The sequence below is a fragment of the Nothoprocta perdicaria genome, unplaced genomic scaffold, assembly GCF_003342845.1.
Source record: "Nothoprocta perdicaria isolate Ctin4 unplaced genomic scaffold, notPer1 scaffold_423, whole genome shotgun sequence".
NCBI classification, from domain to species: Eukaryota; Metazoa; Chordata; class Aves; order Tinamiformes; family Tinamidae; genus Nothoprocta; species Nothoprocta perdicaria.
This window is the reverse complement of record NW_020455670.1, coordinates 193,730-218,824: the sequence shown is the minus strand read 5'-3', so window position 1 is coordinate 218,824 and position 25,095 is coordinate 193,730. Positions and strand designations below refer to the sequence as shown.

Sequence of the window (25,095 nt, the reverse complement as noted above, 5' to 3'; positions counted from 1 at the left end):
CTGCCCTTTCTTCCTTTTCATAATGGTAAAGCCCAAATATCTAGCTGTTTTTAGCTGTGTGTGACGTCTCATTTCAGATATACAGTGGGCTGAGTCACCCTTCGACAGAGTGGAGTGCACAAGGAGAGGAGCTGGCAGTTTTTGTACCGCTGAAATGGAAGGCAGAGAAGGCCACAAACACTTGGGCAGCAGCAGGTATTGACCTAGGGTGCCCACATTGACTCTCCCTCAGGTCGACACCCTGATGACCTCCCTGCCAGGGAAGAAATACTGTTCAGTTCTGCTATCTGTGCTGTTGTGGGAATCCCCCAGAAATCAAACAAGGAAAAAAAAAACCATCCTTTTTAGAAGTTAAAAGATCTATAATTATCAATATAAAATTAAGTATTTTGTTGGGTAAGGAGGTGCATAGCATATTCCTTCTTTCATAACTGATTTAATATTTTTATGGTACTATTGTTTGAAAATCCATGAGTATTGCACAGATAAGTACAACTGTAATATATAGGTAAGGGAATGCATTGAGATAAAAGTGATTTTCAAAAAGATTCAACAAGCTGTAACATATAAAGGAAAAACATTTTTTTCCATTGGAGATAGATCTTAGAAATAAATATGTATTTAGCTGCCATTCCATGTATTTTATTCAAGCAGAGTAAAACTGAAATTATCTCACATGCCTGTAGACTACTCTAGCATGAAACGCAAAAGGACATGAAAAGGTTTGTTTTAGTTTCTAAGAAATTATTTAAGTTAAAAAAAAATCACTTAAAAATGGAAGATATTTTAACTTTGATATTTTCCAGACACTATGTTATATAAATGTCCAGGGGGAAATCTAACTGCTTAGAGTGACCTTGTAATAACCATTGCAAGAGCTGGTTAAAAATGAAAATTCCATTAAGGGAGAAAAGCTATAGATGAATTTTTCACTAAGAACTTTCCATGCTGGAAAAACAGTATCTGTATTGGTGAGGAGAATGTATTACTAAACAAGATTATTTTATAGCAGGGATAAAACACATAGGCTGATCTTTCAAAATAACGGTGAGCCTGTTCTAGAATGGTGGTGAAATGATTAAGATGAGTAATTTTTAAGTAACAAGCTCATTTACTTAGTGTCACGTGCAGAAACAAGCCTTGCAAGAGCAGAGACAATTTAAAGAAAAGGAAATAAATAAGTAGTGGAATTTCATAGTTTGCAGGGCAAAAGACAGTGGTGATTGTCACTTTAGAGAGAAACATCTGAAAGCACCAATGTTGCTATTTTGCTCCTGCCACCAGTTTTCTATTTATAAAATATCCTGATGATTAGATGATTTGCCCAGCTATCTGTTTTGAAACCCATCTCTGTCCCTTCTCTGGCCAGTGCAAGGTATCAGAAGGGTATTTTCTTCACTCCCCCTAGTTAAGCTGTCTCACTGCACCAGAGAATATGAGGCAGGCTCACATGAGAGTGTGACACTGTAGCCTAGAAACTGAAATAACCCGAAGAGCCTGCATCCATCCAAGAATCTTTCATGGATGGATTCGGGCTCTTTGGGTTATTTCAGTTCTTACCGCAGGAGATTTGATGTGAAGTGGATAAGCATGAGAAATAATAAATGTACTCATCTTTTTTTTTTTTTTTTTTTTTTTTNTTTTTTTTTTTTTTTTTTTTTTTTTTCCCCTTTCCTTCCTCTGTACTGCCTGTTTTTATCTGGTGACTGTGGATCTTGAATGGTTGCCTATGTGTCTTTAAAAGTTCTGGAAAGTTGTCAGTGTGCATTTTAAGCATTTCCTAACCTGCCTGGCATGTATCCATTGTTATAACTCTTCTGAAGTATCTTGTTTTCTTTCATGTACTCACTGTATAGAAAAGCTGCTTTTGGACAGATGACTTGAGGCTCTAGAAGACCAGTGCACTCAGAAATTGTGTTATTGGGCTTCTCTTCCTTTGGTCCATCCCAAAATTGTTTCTCTCTTTCCAGGAATTGCAGTCAAATTCTTGCAAACCTACCTGGTTATTCTGCTAGCAGATAGGTACATACTAGCCAGAGCTCCTCCATGCAAAATTTTCTGACTGATAATTTAAAGCTAATTTGGCTATAGCCTCTTTTTTTCAGTAACAGGAATTATACTAAAAGCATAGTCAGACAGGGGTTTAAGGAGAAGGTTTTGTTGCTTCTAACTTCTCTGTGAAATCAAATATGATCCTTCTGTGTAAATCTAATATTAAGACATCTTAAACTGAAACAAACATTTCTATTTTGCTAAGCTCTTCTGTGAACATTGCCCCTCTGTTCCACGGGAATGTGCAGCAGGAAATTTGCTCCTACTGAACTGGATGATTAAAATGTGCAGTGCAAAATGTTCGGCTGAAAAGTACAGTAGACCATCTACAGTGCTATTCAACTAACAACTACTGCTGTCCTATGGTGCAGTTTGTGGGAATTTGTGAGCTCCTGCAAGGTTTCTGTAAAGCAAAACAGATGCTTCTTTTTTTCAAGAATGCTCAATTGTTGTATGACCTGTTCTTAAAATGCTTGAACGAAAGGAAAAATGCAGCAGAGTTTTATGAAGTTGTTAAAGTAACTCTTTCATAACTTTCTAAATATAATTTTAGAAAATTATATCTTGTTCGATCAAATATTATGTCCATTCTGTTTGAAACATAATGATATAGTTTACCTGCCATGTGTATGTACTTTGTTACTTTTTCTTTAGTCAGATTAATTATATATGTGCCTTTGGTTGCTAGTGGAGTTCTCTCCTTAGATTAGATGTGCACTTTTAGTTAAATGATGATGTACAACATGCTCCTGAATTCCTTGACATTGGAACAAATGTCGCTCAGTTTTTGTCAAGAAAATCTCTGCTGTCAGGTTGAGCCATTGACCTCATATTAAAAGCCTGCGCAGTAATATTACCGTATGTCCATCGTAATGAAAAATAGATCTGGCTTTCATGAACACCCTGTAATTTTTTTGTAAAAGTATATACTTTTACAAAGTATATACTTTTTGTAAAAGTATATACTATTATCCATACACCAAACAGTTCTGACATACTGACTGATATCCAATCGCCTCCCGTTTCTCTCTACTCCTACTTTGCTCCATTAAAAAAAAAAGAGAAGAAATATTTTAATCACATTATGTATGGGATATTGCTATTCTGTAATATATTTCAAACAATCAGTTACATTCATTTTATGAGCAGAAACTTTTTCTGAGCTATTTTATGTATTTATCCTAAAACTGTGAACATATATCTCTTGTTAAGATGGGTACTTGTTAATTACTTGATTGTTTTTCCTATCATTAACTTTGACAAAATTGACAAAATCATTCAGAGAATGCTTTTTATCATTATTTCTTTTTTTTTCACACCATTAGGAGGATCTCTCTGCTAAGAATCAATCTCATGTTAAAGTGAAAAGGCAATTCACAAAACAGGGCAGATGAGAATTTAAAGCATGTTGTGTCTTCCTCCTCACACATACTGTGCTAGCTCAGGTCCTGGCATCTGACAGAATCTTTACCTTTCTCTTTGTGTGCCTTGAAATGCCGTAGCTTCTCTATCCTTGTCACCCTCTTTTCTGTTTCAAAGGACACCTCAAGGTAGATGGTAAGTGCAATGTATGGTGGGTTGGGTTAGCAAATGATAGCTTTTTTTCTAAGATGTTGCTCTTAAAGAAAATTCTGTAAAGCTTCGCCTCTCTAATCTGTTTTTACCATCCCCTCTGCTGTGCTTAGGATATTTGTATTTGCAAATAGGACCTTAGATAAGACCTTATTATAGATTACAGTCCTATAGAATAGGACCTTAGGTCATATAAAAAGCACAGATAAGCAGCTATAACACAGAGGCACTTTTGTGTGTTACTGGCCCTTGATCACATTCAGATGTGAACGTGTGAAGGCAGGGAAGGATTTATAGTGAATCCCTCTATGCATAAATTTTGCATAAAGATAAGCTTTGAGTTTAAGTACTTACGTTTAATAATAGCTTTATATTTACCTGAAACTGTTGATTGTCAGTGCAAGTAAGGTTAAAAGTATCTCTGTGCTTCACAGATTCTTTTGATAAATTCAGTGGCTACTTTAAAAAGGTTAGCTCTCCTCTCACCACTGGGTGTCTTTCTATCTGTCCCCTGGGTGACTGTTGAAATCTCTACCAAAGTATTTATAAGAGAATACATTACTCAAACTTACAGCTTTCCAGCTGCATTATACATGTTTGCACATCCATTGGAAAATTTTTGAGATCCATTGGACAGGACAGTATTAAAGTCAATCTGAAAGAATACAAAACATATATTAAAAGTATACCACAAAAATAGCATAGGAAGAGCGCATCAGAACACATGGAATCATTAGAAACTGAAGGAAACACGATTTTTTCCACTAAAGAACTCTGAAAAGGGCTAGGTGTTAGATGAACCTATTTTATTTCCATAACCTGTGATGACAAAAGCTGTGGAAAGAAGCAGAGAGCCAACTTAATACAGACTTTCCGAAAAATATATATTTTTCAAGAGGGTTGCATAACTTTCTGGAATGTCTGAAGGAATGCAACAACAGCATGCATTTTTTGTGATAGAGCAGAAGTATTTTACAGTATTTTAAATCCTTGGCATAAAAGACACCCAGATTTACAAGAATTTCACAAAACATGTCAGCTGCAAATCATCCTGGCAAAGTAATTTATGTGTTATTGTTCTAAAATAAGGTGCTTATATTGTCAACACAAAGGTTTAAGATAGCTTCTTAGGGTATTGGTGGTAGACTGAAATATGCCTGCAGTTTTGAACGGCAGCTGTGCTTTGTGCTGGCCATGATATTTCTTGCCGAATGCTTTGCAGGCTGTACGGAAAGAAGGTATTTTTACATTTTGTGACAGTACACTAATTCATCCTCTGAGTGATACATCTTGGAAAAATAAGAAAGAAGAATATGTGAGGTAAAGGCATATGAGCTCCTTAATAAGAACTGATAGGTGCTTATTTATCATTCAGGGTCATGCACCTTTCGACTTGCTAGAAAATACCAGGCATGGGCATTTCCCCGAAAAGTCATCTATTAGTTCAGTTGCTACAGTGTCTTCCAAATATATGAGAAGCTTAAAATTAATTCTTTGTATATGTGGCCTTTTTAAGAATGGCAGTGCTCTTGCTCCCTTCTCTTAATTCCATTCGCCTGTGTTTGGCACTGGGGGCAGGTGCTGTGAGCAAGAGCAAGCAAGCACGAGGAGGTGTCTCTCTTTTTACCTCCCCTCTGCCCTCTCCAAGGATTTTTTTTGTTGCTATAACTTCTGTGTAACTTGCCAGTCACTGAACTAAAGGGGGAGAGCCAGAGGAGGAAGCTAGTTTCTTCCTATTGGAATAGTCCCAAATTCCAAAGGGCAGGTGTTAGGTGCCCGTAATGGGTTTCTCTATGATAGTGATAAGGCAAGTCATCTGAAAGAAGAGACACCTGGGTTCTGCTTTGTGCTTCAATAAATATTTTAGTATTTTATATTAAGTTTTTATAGCAGGAGGAATTGAACCTTCTCATTTGTTTTTTTTTTCTGAATATTTTGTTCAGATGCAATTAAGGGGAGGAGAAGAGGTTAGGAAATAAAAAAGAAAAAACATTTTAGGCATTTCCAATGTTCTTCCTTTTTTTTTTTTTAAATGTTTGCTCATTAGCAATTTGTCTACCCTGATCAAAAGCTAAACTGAAATTCACAAATCAACTGTGTGCCAATTATATGATTTTAAATCTTTCAGAAATTGATCCTCTTGGTAATATTTCTTAATATAATCATGGCAAAATAAACATTCTGGCTTTGTAAAAAAAAAAAAAAAAAGCAAATGCTTAGTTTTATAAATTTAGTAATGTTTTGAGTGTTTTTATAAGTATATGATTAACACGCTCAAAATTATACTGAAGTTGCTATCCAACCTTTCATCAGAGTGGTTGTGTGTGCCTTGTGTATTTGGAGGGAGTAGAGCGAGGAGAAGGAATTATTTCATCATGTGGACCAAAGTGCTAGGAACTACTGGTGCATCTTGGGGTGACTCGCATGATCTCGGGAAAAGTGGCTTAGTGTTCTGCTTTTTACTTTCTTCCAGAGAAGGAGTCCTTTTTGCTTGTTCTCTACCACTTTCTAGTGCCAGAATGCATGTGATGATGCTGAGGAATGTTTATTTCCCCGGTAGACTGGGGCAGACTAACCTCCTTTTGAGTGTGAAGTGCTCCTAGGAAGTTTAGGCAGACCCTTGTGTAAGCTTGACAAGATGTTGCCACTTGCACTGGAAAATGGGAGGAAGACGACTCCCATGCCATGGCTACATCCATGAAAGGGTTTTTTTTTGTTTTTTTTCTTTTTTTTCCCTTAGTGTACAAACTGATTTGCAGCCTTCTGATGTCTCTTCAAAAGAGCCAAATTATCTGTTACTGCAGTGTCATAAAAACTTGCAAAACAAAGTATTAAGTAGAAAATGTTTATTATGAGATGTATTTATTTTGAAAAGTGCAACATTTTGCACAAGCAGTTCACTGTATTGAAAGCAAACCTAAATTCTGTTTAAAAATACTATGCCTTTAACAAATGCATCTGTCATTAGATCAGGTTGTTCAAGGTGGTGGTAAGAATACCTACTGATTTCTGTATTAGCATCAGGAAACTGGGGAGCAGAGGAGAGAAAAGAGGCAGAATGATTTTATCGGTACACATATATATATTTGCTGCTAACAGCTTCTTAAAACTTTTTAAAAATTTACTTTCCACTCCTTCTGCCCCCAGCGATGTGAGCTGTTTTTAAATCTCATGCTTCCTCAGCCAGGTGTCATTTCCCTATTGAAGAGCAAGTGCAGTATGCAAAATGGCCAGAGAAATAACAGCAGACTGTCGTGCTATTGGAAGGGAGTGAAAGAAAGAACTTGAACTCATACACAGGCCTACTGAGATTATAATACTTCAAGAGTATTTGCTCTGTGTATGTCTCCTAGCTTGAATGGGTTTCTAAGTTTCTTTCTTTCTTTAAATGGAGGCGATACCTTTCTTATTATTTTTACTATGCATATAGCTAATTAGGGGTCGTTTTCTGTTGTATTAACAGTGAACAGTAATTATGAAAAATTCACTATTGAAAACTCAGTTACTTTAGCAACAGTTCTGCATGACTAGCAACTGAAGATAACTAATAACAGTTCTTTCAGCTTATTGACAGTAGGCACACTTTTAAGCTTCATATCAAAAAAGAAAAACCAATAATAATAATAAAAAAAAGACCGGAGACTCACCTGATGGAATAAAGCACATTTCCATTTTTGAAAATTCGCAGTAACTTATTGTCTGTTGTAACTTCATGAAAGTTGGCACCTTTCTCATTAGCAAAGAACAGATCAGGTTTCCAAATTGAGTCCAACATGGATGGATCTAGGTCTAAAGAGTCATCTGGATATTCACTGTATGCAAGACGTGGATCGTTCCAGTTCTGACGGAGAAAGATGTTCACTCGGTAATCCTGAAATGAAAGAGAAAAGAAGCAAAGCTTTGTCAAGCAGGGGGATTTAGCTTTTATTTCATTTCTTAGCCGCGTAATCCTCTGTCCATCTGTGGATGACAAAAGAATTACTTTGCCGAATGCCAGCATGATACCTATGTGTATTAGTAGAGACACAATGGATAAGCATAAAGATGCATTTCAGAGCAATTGAAAAAATCATAAGGAAATCCAAGCTCTATGTACACTTCATGTAATGCCATATAACTCTACTCCTTCAGCAGCTCTGTCTGGAGATAAAAATGACAGAAGCATAAAGTGAGTTTCATAGTATTACCTTCTGCTCGACTACTGTCCCACTGTCTTCTCATAGGGGATGAGATCCTGTCCCACTAAAAGGAGACCCTGAATCTTTTTTTTTTTCTCCAATCCTTGTGTGATTTTAGACACACTACTTAGTTTTCCTGTGCCTTAGCTCACAACTGCAAAATTGTGTTAGCAGAGCTTTGGCATGCAGCTGTATGAGGAAGACAAAAACTGTTCATATATCATGAGGATCATGGGTTGATTAGCTTATGTACAAGTGGAGTCGCCTTAGTTTCCACAGACAGTTCTGTCTTAATGAAGGGTGTTTTTATAGAGAAGATGGATGCAGTGATTCACACTTCTGGCAGTCATCTCTATCAGAGACAATATTGTGAAATTATGGCTGGACACATTACTGAAGGTTTACCACTTTGGAAGAGGAAAATATTTGTCCTTAACTATTTAGCAGATAGCATCATGAGATGCTATCGTGAACTGAGGCACTCAAGAGCCAATGTGTAAGACCATAGACCTTATACTTTAGTTGGTCACAGTATGATTTTCTTCATTATTTGCACTACTAGATTGATGTCAGAAGTTAAAAATAAAATGGAAACAAAGACCGTGTTGATACATGTGAAGGGGAAATGGAACAGGGTATCGGACGCTCTCCAGACATTTACTTGACACTGCTAACTATCATTTAAAAAAAAAAAATCACTATTTTAATGCCAAAATGTAATGAATGTTAACTTTAGAAAGGGATTTTTTTTTTAAACAGAATGAGAAAGGAAAAAATATTCAGTGCTTTGCAATAGAATTTTGGCAATAACTATGAGTACTAACTATTAATAATTAGAATAACTAGTTGAATCTCTACTGCTCTAGAAACTATAGGTATCACTGAAATTCTAGTAGAAGTATCATTATTTTACAGGTATTTCATCTGTGAAACTTGCAATAAGTAGCTATGCAATTATGAGGATAATGATAACAGTATTGTTATGTATCTATAACCATATGCAATATTTCCTTATGAGAAACAATTATTTATATCTTGAGTATTCTGCTGTTGAGGTCAGTTTAATTAATCAGCTTGCATAAAGGTAGCCAAGTATGCTGAAAACATATTTATCAAGCACTTTGTTGCTTGATAATCAGAAAATATGGTGTATATCATATAGAGGCAGTCTGCACGTATAGAAGATTTTATATGTGTACATATTGTATCGTAAATGTATAGATAAATCTGGTAAATGAAAAACTAAACCTGAAACATGACATTCATTCAGAATGTTGTTTTGGGCGCATGTTGAAAAGGCTCTATGGCCAAGTGGAACTTTGTAATATTAAATGAAGTGTTGAAGAAGCATAAGATTTGTTAATCTTCATCCACTAAAATGCTAGTTGAGGATGGCTGTTAGGGAAAGGAATGAAGGGACTGAGCAAAATTTCCTTCCTTAACTTGGCTGGTGACAGCCTCAAGAACCATGAAGGATCCCTGACAGAAACTGAAGGTCTCACGTGTGAAGAGAGAACATGTGAGAAATGCATAGCAGAAGGTTGCAATGAGAATGGCACACATAGGAGGAGAAATGCAGGGATCTCTCTCAGTCTACATTAAGCTATTTTGTATATAGTTTTTTTCACAAAAGTGTTAAACTGAAAACTTTTCTGGTTTAAATACATTTCAGCCTTTACAGTGAAAAAGAAAGTCCTCTAGTTAAATTGTACTGAAGCAGTTTTTCTTTATTTACTACCCTTAGAAGACTAACTTAAATTGACTTTCACTGTTCATTACAAAAAAATCATAATCTGTCAAAAAGAGAGATATATTTGGCTACTTTTGCATGAAGGATAAGTGTTCATTGTCTCAGCTCATGATTATATGGTGTGAACATAAAGCCTTAACTGCTTTAACCCAGTAGCTTTGTTTTGTGCAAACACAGAAAACAGAATTAAACTGCTAGCGTTGGTTTGTCCTCCTATAAGAGGATTACTGTTCTTGTGTGCTACTTGCTTGCCCAGAGGGGTGACTCCTAACTCTGGTTCTAGTGCCCAGAGTGATGACTTGCTCTGGTTCTGCAAATGAAAATAATCTATGTGCCTGCCCTTAGTCCATCTATCTTTTCCCTTGGCCAGAGATTGAACTTTCTTAAGGGGGTCAGGATACCTGCTACGCAGAGCTCAATAAAGCTAAGAAACAGCAGATCAAGAATTACTCTGCTCTTCAGGCTGAGGCTAAGACCACCATGGATCTCTTTACTAATATTTTTATTATCTGCAGGACACCATGAAGCCTAAAATATTTATGGTACATGTAGACTTCTTCATTGTACTGGTGTGGATAGAGCTATATTCCCATAGTATGCTATACAAAATATAGTTGGACATTCTACTTGAAACTTGGATATGAATCCTCAAAATATTAGGTGCCTGAGTCTCACTGAAATAGACTTCTGGATTATGACTGTCATAACTCAAAGAATTCACCAGTGCAGACAAGGTACTGTTGTCTCTCCCTATTACTCCTCAAAGAAGCATTGGATGGCACCAGTTATATCACTTGCACTTGATTCCTATTTCATCCCTTACTCTTGTTCCTATATTGGCTCTTATGTTTTGACATAGTAGACAACTTTTCAAGACTTCTGTCATTTGCTTTCAGAAAGAATGGAACAGAAAAAATATAACTGACCTTGTGTTAACAGTTAATGTAATAAAGGACTGAAATAATGTAAATGCTTTTTAAACAGACATTTTACTCCACTTGAGAATTTCCCATAATTAAATTATAATTAAAATGACAATCAAGAAGTTCAGCATGAGGGATATTTTTCCTAGCTTAGTGAGTGCCATAAATACAGATATTAATATAGCAGACTGTTTTTAACTAGTCCCCTTTACTTTCTTCTCTCTTTTGAACCCCAGATGAGTTGATGCTGTTCAAACAAGTGGCACCTCTGCCATTTTCCTCCCATACTTCAACCAGAAAAGTAAGTGTTTCCTCAGACTACGCAGACACCACTTCCGTAGTTTTGAAAGGCTAACGCTGTATTTTGCACTTTTTTTCACTCCTAACTAGAGGCAACAAGTAAAGTTTCTAGAAGCAATAAGCAAATAACTTGAGAGTCACATTTATACCTAATGTAACATAGCCCAGGTATGAACCCTTGCGTGTTATTGTCATTCTTTGTGTGTGACTAGGAATTTTACAGAGCAACCCCCACCCGCCCGCTTTTTTTTCTGTTGTAATAAACCAGCCTCTTCTCTGCCCGTCCCATGAATTGCCATATCTGCCATTCTGGACTGGAAGAATAAGTACTAGTACAATAATTTGGTCTGCTGTTTCATCTGGGGAGATGATCAGGCAATGTAATGAAAGGTTTTAGCATTAGACTCCCTCATCAGCTAAGCTGAGTTAAAAACCTGTCTTGATTGGGCTTAGATTGTGTGTACAGCTCAAACTGTATATGTAATATCTGAGTAAGCATCAAAGCATCTCTGAAGTGAAAATGTTTCGTTGGTCTTCCATTTGCTATTTCAGATTTTAACATTTCTGTATTTTAAATACTGAATATCTACAGCACTGAGGCAACCACAGCATCATTTGGGAATTTAATGGATACAGATTGTCTTAATTTCCATCTGTCATAAATTTCCTTTCTCTTTCTGTACGTGAAAAGCTAGCATGTTACACAGCACATTAATAGATTTAAGTACTGATGAGATTGGTTTTATTGCTGTTGTGTTACTTGTGTACAGTTACTGCTGAGATAGGTTGCTGTTTTGGCCTCTGAAAAATGTGAAACTTGATGCTGCTTTGATTAGTATAATTAGACAGAAAGCCCTGTGGCTGATTAGGGCTTTGTGCTAATAGCATCTTTCCATTTTAAATTTGTTCACTGGCCTAAGAACTAAGGCTCACTTTAGGTAACCTAATTACTTCGAGTAAATTGATGGAATTTCCCTGTTTTTCTCTGTGTTTGAAAAATTCAGACTGGATCCCAAGCTTATTCAGCTACTGTTTTCAAAATGTCTTTGATGAAATTTCTTAAATATCAGAACTCAAGTATGCAAGCTCAAGCAAGTCCCTCAAATCTACAAGTCATTTTGCATGAAATGGCAAGCTGGTTGCCACTATGATTGCAAAGCTGGAGTAGGAGAAGATCCTTGAGATTCACACTGAGATCTGAGAAATGTAAATGCACATTCTAGAAAATCTGAAAGATTTTCATATACTCCGTTATGCTTAAAGGGTGGAATGCCTCGATTTATGGAGTCATTTATAGTCCAAAAAAAGTGTATGTAGAAGAAGAAGCAGGAAGGGATAAGCAGGACTGGCTACCTAGTTCTTGGAGAAGAGAAAGGTAAAGTCTGATTTTTTAAGCTACTTTAAAATGGAGAAGACATGATTGCTGTCTTTAAATGTATCAGAGGGTAAATACTAAGAGGAGAAAATCTTTTAAGCCAAAGGAAAAGAACATCCTTTATTACAAGTGAATTCAGGCAGATTTAAATTTATGATCTTGTGAGAGCAGTAAATTTCAGAACAGCTTCTGAATGCAAATTAATGAAAGTGAAACTGCTCTCCAGAATAAACAACAGGGAGTACATGTGTTATGTCTGTGAAAGTAGAGTGGTGATGGCTCAGGAGGACACATATGCTGATTTATCTAATTAATTAATGTTCTTTGCCGCTTGGGAGCAAATTGTGTTGAACAGAAAAGAGGGAGCAATTAAAAGCTCTGTGGTTTTCCAGGCAAATACAACTGAGAGCTATGGAAATGAACAGTATTTTCACCAAACTCTTACACCTTTAGGATGGAGATTTTTATTTCTTCGTCTATCTATTAGACAGAAAGTGTGTACATGCTGAAAACTGCTTGAAGTCTTCTCACGATAAGTCACTTTTGCTTGCTGTGAAACCTAACTATATATGGTTGATAAAATTAAAGGAGAGACTTTTTATATTGAAGTTGTTGATTTGACAGCTGTGTGGTACATTCTGTGTGAATGGGCTATAGCAAGTAAAGAAAGACACTGAACAACTTCTGTCAAGTATTTTTGAATTTCTACTATTCACCGCTGTGTCTGATGAATGTATTTGCCTTAGCTTCCTGGTTATGTAATACTACTAAAATCTTAGATTCAAGTCAAAGGTTGCTCTAATTCTAATTCCAAGCTTTATATACACAGTTTATGTACACATCTGAACTCTGCACATCAGAAGCAGTCTGATGCTTTCTATAGAGTGTATCTACCAGCACATACTTATTGTATTGCTCTTAGCATTCAAAATTCCATTTATTTTAATAAGGTCCAATGAGGAAAAAAGCAAAGCAGGACAGACTGAAGCCCAGATAGTTTATTCACTGAAGAGAATAAACACTTCTCTTATGAATGTGTTTAGTCAATTAATAAGAATGAACATGTTACTAAAAATCTTGAGTACATTGTAAGCAGAATGTATCTCTTTTAGTGAAGCTATCATACGAAAAATATTTTGCTAATGATTTGTTTTTTTAGTATACGTTAGTCCATTCTAAATGCTCAGTAGAAATATTTCCAGTAGCAATGAATAACACCATTTTAGGAATGGAAATTCGATCACACAAATACATTTTCTTCACAAAAGCTGTTTCTTTAGCCTGGTACGTAACTTGAGACATCTTGCTGTTTATTCCAGCATATCTCTAAAACACCAGAAGATGGAAACTATGGCTCTAGATTATTCTCCTCTTCGAAAGATCTCTCTCTCTCTCTCTAAGCGAATATCTCTTCCTGAAGTTTAGCAGATCATTCATTGCTCAGATTCTACTACAGAAAAAAAAAAGTGCATCTTTGCTGATGCTACAGCTTTCAGTGCAGAAATTTTACTGCTGTCTTTCTAAGTTGTGCAGAAGATTCAGATATCCAGATGTTGATGGATACTTTGATTCTGGAGAACAGCTCTTAAAGGAACAAAATGTTGGATAAATAGGCTCCAAAAAGTAGGCTGTTGGATGGCTATTGATTGAGTCTTTTGTTTCTTGTGCTAATAAGCACTGGTGATCTTTTCTGGGACAAGACTTACTATTGCAAAAAACTCCAAAGAATGGAGCTGTCCTCTATTATAATATCTTCACATTATTACAGATCCCAAGTGTAGCAAGGCTAATAGTAATCTATGGCTGTAGGGCAGTTCAATTAATGAGTGAAAAAAAATTGCCATGGACTCCATGCTGTGCCGTTAACTGTAATTTGTTAATCTTTCAGAGATCTAGCATAACAGCTAAAGAGAAATTATCTGTGATTTAAACTGATTGGTTAATACTTAACTTTAATTGACATGCCAAATCTGTTACAGTAACAAGATTTGACCAAAGCCAAAAATCCCTAAGAATACGCTTTTCTGTGCCGAATATCTGTGGGGCACTCGTTATGTGGAGCGATGTAGATGTGCTGTTGCTCGTGGTAAAGAGTTTCTCTGACTCATTGAATCCTTTTTGTTGCTCTCTCCTGGAGTAATTCCACAGGTGGAAACTCTTGTTCCACAGTTAAGTTTGGCAGTGGTTAAAATTGAGAGTAACCTAATTTCTCCCATTCTTGAATTAGGCATTCTAAATAGAGTGTCTGGGAGTAGCTATGCTACTTCACCATTCTCTAATAAGAAACCAATTTTAAATTTTCCAGAACCCCAGGGTTTCGTTCAAAAAGAAATGCCCTTTTTCTTTTTAAACCTGTGACCTTTACAATCCTGCCGTGTAAGGGCAGACCCTTACAACCATAGATGGAGAACTTTCCTTCCCTGTTCTGCCTTAAGTTAGGCTGCTAAGCTCTTGCTTGGCAACTGGGCTCTGTAGATTTGGGCCCTTGCAAGCTGAGGATGTGCTGCAACACTTGTCATTTCTGGCATGAATGCTGAAACCTTACATTAGTTTGAAAACAGTGAATGCTTCTATCTCCATTAGGTGGTTCTTAAGTAGGACAGCTCAGATGATTTGGGCATCAGGGTGAGGGAAGCTTTAAGAAAGGAGACAAGAAATTATTTGAGCTATTTGAAAAAGATTGCAGCGTTTGTGAATAAAGATCTCTCTCTAACCACAGGTGTATACGAGCAGATTTTAAGATATTTTTATTAATATCTTTAATCTTTTCATGTTGATTGTTGGATTTGGTTTTGTTAAACTTATGTATTTGGAACTACTAAGTGTCTAAGTGGGTTCTTTGTAAAAAAGTTTTGTTAAAGCTATGTTTTAAGCTTTTTTAATTCATTAGCAAAGCTTGGCTATTTTTTTAACAGAAATCACTTAATGATGCTTGTGTTGAAGTCAAAAGAACTGAAATTTACTTGGAGAAGAACTAGCTCAATGTCTAGGACTTTGAGATTATTACATGTGACATCAGAAGTCTCAACTTCCAAAATTAAAATAGAAAGTTCACTGAATAAGAATACAGATTCTTTGTGCGCAAAGCACTTTTAGTTAGGTTTTTCACCTGCTTTCAGGACCTTGGAATCTAAAGGGATACAGCTGGTGATTCTGCTTGAGATAGATGAGCATATATATTTTTTTTCTGACGAATTAAATAATTTCACATCTACCATTACTGTTAATGCTTTGGAAAATGGGAACTTTGTTTGTCATTATTCCAATTAAGTGTGTTCATGACCTACTAGAAATATGGGTCATTTCAGGATGCTTATTAGTACTCTCAGTCTTTGTCATTTAACCCACAGCTAAAAGAAACCATCATTGAAAGAAGAAGATTATAGGCAATATTTCTGTGAGGAATTCCTGTTTTTTTTTTAGTTTTTAACTCTCTTATTTTTAAAGCATTCAAAATCTGTTTATTTGAAGTTTGCTGCAAAATCTACTATCTTCCCTAGCTTCTAAGATGAAAACATATCAAAATGGACTGATTTATTTATTTATTTTTAATCTATGGATCAGTAGCAATGACCATATTTGAGCTTCTATGCTCAAAGAAAAATAATTGTATGAAGGCCAAATTACCTAGTTAACATCTAGGATATTTAAGAAATTAAACAATATTGATTATACACATACTGTATAATAAGCTTTGCCACTGCTCTCATAAGTTGGTTATTAGGTACAGACTGAGCAAAATTGTTAATGGAACTTGAATGTTCTTAGCTCTTTTGCACTACACAAAAATCACATTTTGCAACTTGTTCAGATTAACATAAAGCTTTTTTTTTTTTGCTTAGGGGCTTTCACTTTCAAGAAATAATATGAGGGTTTAGATGAAAATGTTCATGAGCATTACATGAACAAACATCATGCATTTAATCTATCTTTGTTGATCTTTGCCATTTTCTCAGTTAACAAAAAAATCTATTTTTTTTTTTTGGCAGATAAGTAATTGCTCCCTGAAGATGTCTTTGCTCTAACACGAAAAGGTATTTCTGGCCAAAGTGAAAAATTGATTTTTTTTCTGGAATGCTTCTTTTGTTCAGACGATGATACCTATTCCATGGCCTTTAAAAGTTGTTGGTAAATTTTATATGCTAGCACTTAGAATTTTGTTTTGGCGTCAGTGAGGGATTGAATAAAATACTAGTAGAAATCTCTATTAAAAATATGCTGTTTATATTTGAAATCATCCACTCTTTCATCTCCTAGTTAGATCAAAGAACTTACAAGTTCAATACTAACTTTCCCTGCAGGCTTCATTCTGTTGGAAGTTAAATACTTGCATGGTCTGCAATAGGAAAAAAAAAAAAAGAAAGGAAAGCTGAACTAACTTAAGCTCGGAAAGCTGAACTAACTTAAGCTCAGGAACAGCACCTGCTAACTTGAGAATTTTACCTCTTGCTAAAATGGATCATAATCTTATTTTCATAGATCTCAAATATCCTAGTTTGTAATGCAACAGCCGTACAAGAATGGTAGTCACAGGGAGTATTCAAAATAAAATAAAGATGAGAGCAGAACTAAATTTGCCCAATAATTCAAACTGTGCAAAGTAAGACTCTTAAAGATAATGCTTAGCATACAGTGTATGTACTGGAGAGTTTTTTCAGTGTACATGTACTAAAATCAAGAACATAAATGGGGAAAAAAATGACAATCTGAAAATCCTTTATTTCACTAGTTCAGGTTCATTTCTGCATTTTTTTTTAAAGTTGCTGTAGCTCTTGTTTCTGTAAATAGAATTTTAGTAAATTGCAGTAAATTCAAAAATGAAGGCCCAAGGCTATGTTCTTATATTGATAGATGGGGATTTATGGACATTAGTGTTAATGGGAATTAAGGCAAAATCCCAATGTATCATGGAGAGATTAATTTCCATTAGCTAAATACATATCCTGAGGCAGAAAATGGTTTTCCTTTGGCTTAATCTATTTCTATATAGATAGATAGATAGATAGAGCCATATATAGAGAGATTTTTTTTACTATTTTATTTTTATTAGTTTATTTTTTATTATTTTATTTTATTATAGTTAACCTTTTTATTTTATTATACTTAACCTTTACATTGGTATATGTGTTCTTATGAGTTAAAGAAAAATCTGGAGCGTCATACAGTGTTAATACCTGTGCAATTAGCCTTCCTTTATATTACAACAAAATATAAAACTAATGTTTTATATAAAAATATAAAAAATATAAAATAAAATATAAAAATATAAACAGCATACCTCATAAAATGTGATCAGACCTTTGTAGTAATACCACAGAGATCTAAATAACAATGTTGAGCAACTCAAGCACTGATTAATAATCCAGGAATTAGATAATGGTCTTATTTTCACAAATCCTGGTATTGCAGTGACTGAATGAATCCCAACTTGCAAATTAGTTACCTTCACAGTCCTGTGTGGGAAATTCTGTAATTGTTATACATATGGTATGGGTTTTATCAGCAGCTGACTTGCTAGGTGCTATACAGACACAGTGAAAAGACTGTTCCTAATATAAAGGAGAAGATGCTAGTGGGAATGCAGTAATGCCATTGGCTGTCATAGTACACTGCTGTATATGATAAGGTCTTTTATTTAAGCCAGAAAGAGCAGTCAGAGAAAGAAGAAGAAAAGGAAGTAAATGTAGATAAAAGGTGATAGGAGGTATGAACTTTCCTCTAGCATTTTCTAGAACAAGATGGAATGGAAGAAGGTAAAAGCAGGATGTAAAAATTAGGCTAAAGGATTAGTCAATTCTCAATTGGAAAAGGGATCTCCTTTTTTTATCTCCAGATAAAGGTTCTGGAATAACTTCTTTTGAGAGTTGGGATTTGAAGAAACCATTTGGGTTTAAAAGGGCCTTGAACAGGTGATGAATGAAACAATATATAAAGCAAAATTGTCTGTGGAAGTAAGGGCTTGCATTGATGATCCAGGAGTTCTATCTACAGGCTATCTACAGTCTGTTTAACCAAATCTGCTTTTCAAATAATAAAATAACACTCCACTAACCGAGGAAGGAACACTATGTTCTGTGTGAACACTGCTCCCTAATAACACGCTGGAGAATTGCTTCTGAAAACAGTTTAGAAACCACTGGTTTGCAGGACCAAGGGTAGAAACATCTCTTGAAAATGAGGAGCTATGAGCCCTACAAAGGCCGTCAGCTCCACTGAAGGCCAAACTCCTAGAGACCATTTTCTCTAATCAGTGCCTTTGACTTTTCTGCTAGTCAGGGAGAGATTACAAACATAAATTTAACAGTCAAAGATGTTTTCTTCAACACAAATCTTATTTGCTGCTGGAATTCCTGAAACTTACTTCTGGAATGATCCCACCCAAGTTTTATCTAATATAATTGAAATTATTATTCTTATTATATTATCATTATATCTGGAATTATTTCCTGATTTCCTGAGCACGAACTCCAGTATAGGTGTCAGGAAAGAATACAAGGGTATTCTCATCATATAGTATAGCAAGAAAATGGCAGGAAAAGCTATGAACTATTGCTTGCATCATGTTTGAGGTCATCTAAATGCTTCATTTAAGAAAAATACATGGTGAACCTCTTGAGCTTAATGCTTTGCAATACACAGAGGTGAGTACTCTTCAAGCGCTCTATTTTAAGACAACCTAGAATAATAGAACGTAAATAGAAAAGCTCATCTGAAGACACATTAAGGTAATAAAATTCAAGAATTGTGAGTCATTGAGGGAAAATAACTATGATGGCTTAAAAATGGGTTAGTATGTGTTAAAAGACCATTTTATTTTTAAATGTAAGATAATCTCATTATTGCTGGGAGCTCAGAATGATATGTCACCTGCTTCCTAACAATATTCAGCAGAACACAACTCTGCAGGCTGAGTCAAGAAATACCTATCAACAGAAATGTGACAGGACTAAATAATATATATACACTTTTTAATGTGTATATATTTTTAATTGGTTGCATTGATGTTATTTGCCATTGGATCTCTTCATGTTCCTTTGACTGCACTTTCAGCACATGCATTATGCTAAGCATGTTAATACTCACTTAGCAAATACTGTTGTAATTCTTTATTAGGATTAAAATGATGCAGCTGACCTCTAAAATTCAGAAAACCAGCTCTGTTGGATTGAGGTGAGAGACGGGAAGACTGACAGACAGGGACAGAAGAATTGCTACATTCACCTCAAACTTGCAACCAGTTTTGCACTAACTGCATGTTGTGCGAATGAACAAACATCAACTAACTAGCATGTAGTTACATGCAGTTGTAGATGTGGAGCATATTTTCAGTAAAAGATAACTTATTCTGTTACTGGTCAACGTGTACAAATACCTGAGGAGAGGATGTAAAGATGATGGAGCCAAACTCTTCTTAGTGGGGCCCAGCAATAAGGACAGGAAGTAATGGATACAAATTGAAACACAGGAAGTTTAATCTATATATGAGGAAGAATTTACTGTTAGAATGACAGAGAACTGGACCAAGCTGCCCAGAAAGGTTGTGGAGTCTCCTTCTTTGGAGATACTGAAAATGGTGTAGGAAGACTGGACTTGAAGTGATGCTGTATATAAAAGTTACAAAACTGATGAAAAACTTAAAAGTTTAACATTAAAGTTTTGTTTTAAGAGAGTTTAGCTGATATGATTTTCTTCTTTCTACTTCCTCAGAGCATATATATCATAAATTAGGATCCTTATATGATTGCTTAAAATTGCTTGGATTCAATAGAATCATAACTTCTTAACAAGAGGTAACTTGTCATTTTTCCCCGTTATCCACCATCTGATTTGTCTTTTGGGAGAAATAAAATAAATATGAAATGACTATACGCTGTCTTCTAAAGAAGTTTTTTTTTTTTTTTAAAAAAAAGGCAAAAGAAAACACAAAAAGAACTAATTTAAACAGGTAACAAGGTTTAAGTCAAATTAAACTACTTAACAGTTTGGCTGTACTTCCTGACAACTTAGACTCCACACCAGCAAATGGATGTAAATGAGGAGAGAAGAATCCATTTGACAGAGGGCTGAGTGCTGCTGTGCCCTGTGAGTTCCCTTTGCTCAGTGCCACACTTCTGGTGACACTTCTGGTCTTCCTGACTGATATCAGTACAGTTCAGTAATGCAAATTTAGTAGCTATTGCTTTTTGGCAGCGAATGTTGGTGGGTTTTTTACTTGTCCAGTGTCCTCTGTGTTATGCATAACTGAGGCAGCAGGGGGAGCCCAAAGATTTTGCTCATCAAAGAGACAGAATGACAGTGACAATAACATTTGCAATGACAATGCAAGATATAGGTTCTGTAAAGACTTCTTTAAAACTAATGTATCATATGCATAGCCCTTTATTATTTAGCTGGTAATTTTAAATCCCAGATTTTTTCAAGGCTAATGGCTAGATTTAGTTTTGCTTGCTTAAAATCTTCGGTGTCAAGTTGGAGAAAAATTATCAATATAAAATCTCTTTTTTTTTTGAATTAAATGAGTTATTAAAATAAGTTTTTGAATGTATAATGATTTAGAACACATACCAGGATATAGGTGCCTGAATTGTAAGGATTACAGTACATAATGGTAAAATATTGAAGAGCAGTACATTGACTTTGTCTCAACAACACAAATTCAGTCGTAGCACAGCACAAAATTGTTTTCCATTGTAATTTTAAGGTGAAAAGATTTGCATCCCTTTTCAAACACCATTTTTCAGTGCTGGGGACCAGTAAAACAAATAAATACACAATAGAAAGTCCTACCTATGCATCAGTATTTGTTGTTTTAAAAAGCCAAATTTATTTCTTTGAGAATTCAACTGCTGTTGATCATAAGAAAAAATTTGTTTTGCACTGTCAGTGAATGTTATAAACAGAATATCAGTATCATGAAACCAGCATTTGTCCTAACATCAAGGTTATGCTCAATTGTCCAGACTTGAAATGCATGTAATAATATTACCAGTCCCAAAATTTGGCCACGTTTTGATATTTTTTCTATAATAACTTTTATGTATCAGGTCAAATTTGTGTCTTTAATGGCATCCATTTTATATAAAAGCCCCTTTAACTTTATTGTATTTTCTTTCCTACTGAAAGATTTTTCTTCTTTTTTTTTTTTCTTTTTTCCTAGAAATCCAGTCAAGGTTACATAGTTCCTAGTACATTTAATGTTTTTATTGACCTGTTTTCTAGGCAACATAGACCAAAATATAATTTCATTATAAATGGGTAACTATGTAATGTAAAATAACCTCAAGGTAAGGCTAAAATGGAAATAATGAAACTAAATCAAGGAACACATAGCTTGTGTACATTTCTTTTAGGGCCAAATTCCTGTTCTTCAGAGGCAGCAGCTACAGAGGGAAGGTGATTTTCCTGAGCTCGGTAGTGTTGTGTATTCCACAGTAATAAAAGATATGAGTTATGATCCGATTCACCCAGGGGTGAGCTATTTTACGTAAAGGAAGGAATTTGTTTAATTACCCTGAATTGCTCGGAATTTTCTAGCCAGCTGTTATCTGGTATAAACACCCACCTCTGCCATAAATGCCACTAATGCCAGTGCCAGAAGCTATGGTTTTGCTCACATCTGGATACACTCTCTTTGGAGAGCTGTGTTCCCTGAGCACTTAACTAGTTTGCCTCATCCTGCATTCCGGTTTCAAGCCACTATGTAGGAGGTTCATATATGGCACTAAAACCCACTCAAAAAATTGCTCTTGTTCAGCCTGAAGATCTCAGGCAGCTTTGTTTGCACCCTGCTAGCAGCTGGGCAGAGTTTTCAGACAGGTTTTACAATTACCAAATTATGTTGTTAAGTTATTAAATAAGCATTCTACTTGTGCAGATGTCAGAAGTGGCTTGCCAAGGCCAGGTGCAGTTTGGCAGCTCAGATTAGAACTCATAGTTTTTAGCTTGCAGGCCTGCGTTTTTAGAAGAAAATCATTTAGCTCTCCAGATTGAAAGTACTATTGAGCACTAAGTACTTAAGATGAGCAATATGCTGAAGGATACAAATATTCTACAAATATTTGCTTAAGTCTATCATTCTTTTGTCATACTAAGTATAAATACAAAAAAGATGTGCTGTCTGGATTTATAAAGTGATTACTAAATGGTACTGGAAGGACCTGTTTACACTTCTAATTTCTTTTCCACTTTGGATGTGAACTTGAACACTTTATTTCCAAATCTACGGCAATTCTTATGTAGGAGCAACTTAAATTTGCCAAAAATCTTTTTTATACTGATTTAATTGTTGTATCTTTCTGCTTTACTGACCCTGTGGTCTCTCTTCTGCTTTGCTCTAGATCCATCCATTCAGCCGTTAAAGAGTAGCTGCTGTAGAGCTCTATTCTAATTCTGCGGATATTGCTTAATCCTCTGATCAAACCTGAATAAATCTCCTTGAATGCTATGTCAATCTGTTTGGGATTTGCAATCTGGCAAGGCACCCAAGCTGAAATCTAAATTAAATCAATTTTCTACCTGGAAAGAATTGTATGCCTGTCATAGTAGCCTCTACCACAGTGTTTCAAGGTTTGTAAAGATCGAGCAGCTATGAATATCACTTTGGTGATAAAGGTACTAAATATGACTTTTTGAATTATTTATTTCCTAACTTGGCATTCCTAACTATGACTTTGGCCACACTGAAAGGTTTCATTTTGCTCTTACTAAATAATAATTCATAAGGATGGCTTTTGCTCAGTATTATTCCTTTATCTTCTCTTTTGGCTACACCAATCATTTTTAGTTCATCTGTGTTCTGTCATTTCAACTGTATATCCTGATCTCTGAAATTGTTGGGATTTTTAAGCATTTACTATATTTGGAACTTTCAGACTCCAACAGCTTCTTTTCTTCATCTCTCTATGTTAACCCCATTTGTCATCAAATTACTGTATAACTGCTTTCAAGCATGTTTGGTTTCCTTGACTCTTGCACCTTTGGAGCCTAATCACTTGCAGTAATCATTCTAACATTAAAATTTGTGCAGAGAAAAGGGAGGCACTTGCATAGATGCCTATATCTCCACTGTTATCAAGCTGTATCAAGGGTACTCATTGCTCCAAGGTACTGAGGTTCCTACTATCTTTTGATGTGGACCTCTCTTTCTCTTTATTTCTTTAAAATAGCCAGTCTTCATATACTGCAGCTTCTGACTTTCCCTTTTAATAGTCAAATTATAGATTTATCTAAAAAAACTTCCAATACACTTAAATTTACCCCAATTGGAGAATTCATAGTGAAATTTTATATACCACCACTCCATCTTAGTTATAATATTGTCTGTATGCATTAGCTCTTCAGAGAAAGGATTTTTTTTTTCATCCCAATCTGCACTATATACATTTAAATTATAAATACTGTATACCAAGTGACATAAGTTGACATTTTTGTGTTTGGAGAGCTGAAATTCCATAGAAGACTAATAACTTTCTAATTGAAAATAATGAATTCAATACACCAATCAAATAAAACTTATAAATAAAAAAAATTGCCTTTATATTTTACTGATATATTTGTTAGTATGGCAATGTATTTTATGTTAGAGAAATAAATTGCCAAATTAAATGTTTTCACTCTTATCTGTGCCAGGGAAGGTTTTAAGCATTTCCTTCTCTGTTTTGTTCCAAGTGAAGAGAAGCCCTAACTTGCTTTTAAGCTCATTGAATTTTCTTTAACTTGAACTTTAAATTTTGTTTGAGGTAAAATATCTTACCATGGTTGTCTCTGCAATGGATCCAAAGCTGTTTATAAATATGTTGCATGTGACATTAACTGGAGGGCCTGCAAAAGAAAAAAACACCAGTCCCTGTTCCAGAATCATTGCTTATTGAGTGACTGTAAAAATATATTTACCCAGTAAGATGTTATGAAACGAAGAATCATTGACTTAGGTAGAAATAACGCTATATTCAGGACTCATTTAATAGGAAATTGAATGATTTCTAGTAATTAATAGATTTTTCCTCTTTATTTTTCTTAAAGGTACACTACTAACTGGCCAGTTTTAGGACTAATAAAAGCAGTTCACTTGCACAAGGCGTTGCTATGCAAAAACAAACATATTTTTTGAAGTATATAGCTAAAAGTATTGTTACAAACTAAAAGTATTGTTACAGGAGTTTTAGGGCCAGAATCGCTTCTCACGACAATTAGGGGGAAAAAAAGTGACCTTTTTCACTCAAGACAGCTTCTATTTTTAATGTTATCTGTCATCAGTGGTAACAGAAATACATTATTGCTGCCCTTATCTCTACCATGCTGACAAGAACAAATGTGGATAAGAAAGAATGACTTGGAATTCCATTATCATTTATTTTACATCCACAAAATGGTTAAGAATCCATTTAGGCTGAGTTTTCTGTTACCAGAAGTCTTAAGCTAGCTGTTGTTCTGTCTGATTCTGCATTTGTGAAGCATTAGGAATGGCAGAGTAGTCACGATGACGGCTGAACAATGAATCAGGTCTTCATGGGCGAGATCTTAAATTACTTTTTATCTGAAAGTCTCTGTAAAAATGGTGTTGCAGTATTGCATGATAATTTCTTCATTACTTCTTATCAAATTCAGTCAATATACACTGGAAACAAGTTTTTTTTTTCTGTCAAAAGTCTTTCTGTCACCCTCCTGCACCTTGATATTTCTACATTGTTAATGCAGCTCAATATTGGAAATGCTGATTTCATTTTGAGCAGTCACTAGTAATGAAAGTTCTGTATTAGGAGTTTGAGGACTGGACTTGCAAACATTTATGTAATATTTATTTTATAATGTCACTGAAATAATAAGCCACTATATCAATGCTGATGCTTCACAATCAGCAAACTTGAAGAATCAGGATGTTCATTAACAATCTGGCTAACAAGACACAATTTGCAATATCTAACTTCCTTTCCTTAAGGTGACATT

The 25,095-nt window shown here is 35.2% G+C and overlaps 1 protein-coding gene across 2 annotated transcripts in view; it reads right to left on the bottom strand.

The window, feature by feature from the left end:
* The window catches only part of GLRA3 (glycine receptor alpha 3), a 76,593-nt gene that overhangs the window by 27,965 nt on the left and 23,533 nt on the right, over positions 1-25,095 (bottom strand). For both annotated transcript variants that reach the window (XM_026046166.1, XM_026046165.1), the window contains exons 3-5: positions 23,903-23,970; positions 7,272-7,495; positions 4,197-4,279 (exon numbers count right to left, since the gene is read on the bottom strand). In XM_026046166.1, coding sequence (XP_025901951.1) covers positions 4,197-4,279; positions 7,272-7,495; positions 23,903-23,970 — 375 coding nt within the window. The remainder of the gene's footprint in view (positions 1-4,196; positions 4,280-7,271; positions 7,496-23,902; positions 23,971-25,095) is intronic.